The sequence below is a fragment of the Daktulosphaira vitifoliae genome, unplaced genomic scaffold (genome assembly GCF_025091365.1).
Source record: "Daktulosphaira vitifoliae isolate Bord-2020 unplaced genomic scaffold, ASM2509136v1 Scaffold_1407, whole genome shotgun sequence".
Lineage (NCBI taxonomy): Eukaryota > Metazoa > Arthropoda > Insecta > Hemiptera > Phylloxeridae > Daktulosphaira > Daktulosphaira vitifoliae.
Window position 1 is genome coordinate 1 of NW_026100967.1, and position 2,093 is coordinate 2,093.

General features: G+C 23.8%; 1 protein-coding gene across 1 annotated transcript; it reads right to left on the reverse strand.

Moving 5' to 3' along the window:
• Positions 1-92: 92 nt before the first annotated feature.
• Positions 93-1,753, reverse strand: LOC126909813 (putative acyl-CoA-binding protein). The gene is made up of 3 exons (XM_050692233.1): positions 1,564-1,753; positions 1,159-1,273; positions 93-572 (listed from the first exon to the last, which is right to left on the reverse strand). Exons 1-3 carry the CDS (start codon positions 1,564-1,566, stop codon positions 430-432), a joined length of 261 nt encoding a protein of 86 aa, XP_050548190.1. The 5' UTR covers positions 1,567-1,753; the 3' UTR covers positions 93-429.
• Positions 1,754-2,093: the final 340 nt, after the last annotated feature.

A 2,093-nucleotide genomic window follows, 5' to 3' on the forward strand; every position in this document is an offset into this window, starting at 1 on the left:
AATTAAAAATTTTAAATTGCATGAACAATTAGTTGTTTTACAGTTACAGGGTGATGCAGTAATAAATGTGTTATAACTAAATAATAGTTGAATTGAGAGGAAAAAAAAGTAAATTTATTCAACCCATTCAATATAATAGCGAACATTTTTATCAAACAATCAATAATAATTATTTCTAATGACAAAGTAATAGAATATAAATTTATAGTTTTTACTATGTTTGAATAAAAATATTGGATTAATACCACTAATGTGATGTACAATTATAATAATATTATGTAAAACAATTTAAAAGATTTTAAATAAATATTTAATTAAACCAAAATGTTTAAATAAAAAAGGCAACTTAAAAATATTAACATTATTACATATATAGTCATATGTAATTCAATTAAATATTCATAAAATATTAAATTTAAATTTAATCAATTAGTCTTTGAGGCCAATTCTTTCAACCAACTTGTTAACCAACTCAACATACTGAGTTTTAGCTTTATCAGTATCAATACCTTTTTTACCATTCCATGATTCCCATTTTGCTTTTCCTTTAAAATCTAAAAATCCTGGCTTGGCTAAAATAAAACAACAAAATATTATTAATTACTTTTAAAATATTAATTCAATTTTTTGAAATAGTCTATAAATTTTCATTTATCAATTTATTAAAATTAAAATATTATTTACTGACCAATATTTTATAAAAAATTATTTTCATTAATTAGTTGACTAGTAAGTTAATGAAAACATAGAAAAATTATCTATCTATATATATTTTAGAGTAATAATCTTAACTCCATCATTTCACCTAAGAGGTATCAGTGATTTTTATTTTATTTTATTTTAAAAGGCATTCGAATCAAATAGAAAATATTAAAATATATATTCAAATAGAAAATATTGTAATGAATATTTTTAAATTACAAATAAAAATATAAATTCTTAACTTAAACAAACTTATTGAAATTTATTATAAACTATAATTAACAGGAAAAAAATTATATACTATTATGATCTTCATTAGACAGAGCCTGGACTAGTTTGTCTCGCTTGTATTTCTCCTTATAAATATATTGAAGGAATTCATAACACTTCACCGAAAGATAGCTTGTCATTTTTGTGTACCTTCCATAATACAAAATTTATCTTAATTCTACTTACCAGTGTTACAATCACCCATAGTAGCCTGCTTATAATAACCATATAGCTCCAATAAATCATTATCACTTGGTGTTTCCTTTAAGTTTTTAACTTGTTCCACGGCTTGGTCAAAAGACTACAATTTACAATAATATCATAGTAAATTAATGTATAATAATATTATTTTGATATTTAGTTCTATTATAATCAAACCATTTAAATAGCTAGACAGTAACCATTTGTATTTTAAATTGTTAAAATCTTATTTGATTAAACATCATTAGTAAATGATATATTAATAAAGCTTATAATTGGCAAAACCCAGTAGTACAAAAAAAAAAAACTTATATTAATTAAAAAATATTCAAAAATAATAAAATTATTAAATCATTGAAAACGAATATTAAGTATTAATAAAATACTCACCATAGTGTGTATTTTTTTAGGGATGAAAGACAACTTAAATATTTATTCTTATGAACTTTAAGAGCCAATAAATTGATAGTAGGCGTAAAAGACAGCACTGAAATTACTAGTTGAAATGATTCGTAAGAATGTAAATTGTTTTGTTGTACCGGGCCACGGTGCAAGGTATGATACGCTGATAAATGATAATATTACTCGAGTATTTGGAAGTCATGTTCGCAATTCAAACGGTACTATTGTGGAGAGGGGGCAATAGCGGTGTGACATTGAAAAAAGGCTATGGTTACACACAGGCGTTATTTAATAAACACACGAGTAAAATGCTTTAAATTATTAAAGCTAAATACACACCAGAAGTTACAAAAATGCATACTTGGTACATGCACTGGCGATACCAGAGACTGCCAAAGGCTGGTTTTTAAATTTCTTTGTAATATAATTCCCTACATATTACGATAAAGAAAAAAATGTTTAAATAAAGTTTTCAAATCACCAAAATATCATAGCATATCGCACTATCCTGTTTGTTT

Coding starts and splice junctions, on each gene's coding strand:
- LOC126909813 (XM_050692233.1), bottom strand. Junction 573..1,158: donor TATGGGTGATTGTAACACTG/GTAAGTAGAATT, acceptor GTTTTATTTTAG/CCAAGCCAGGATTTTTAGAT.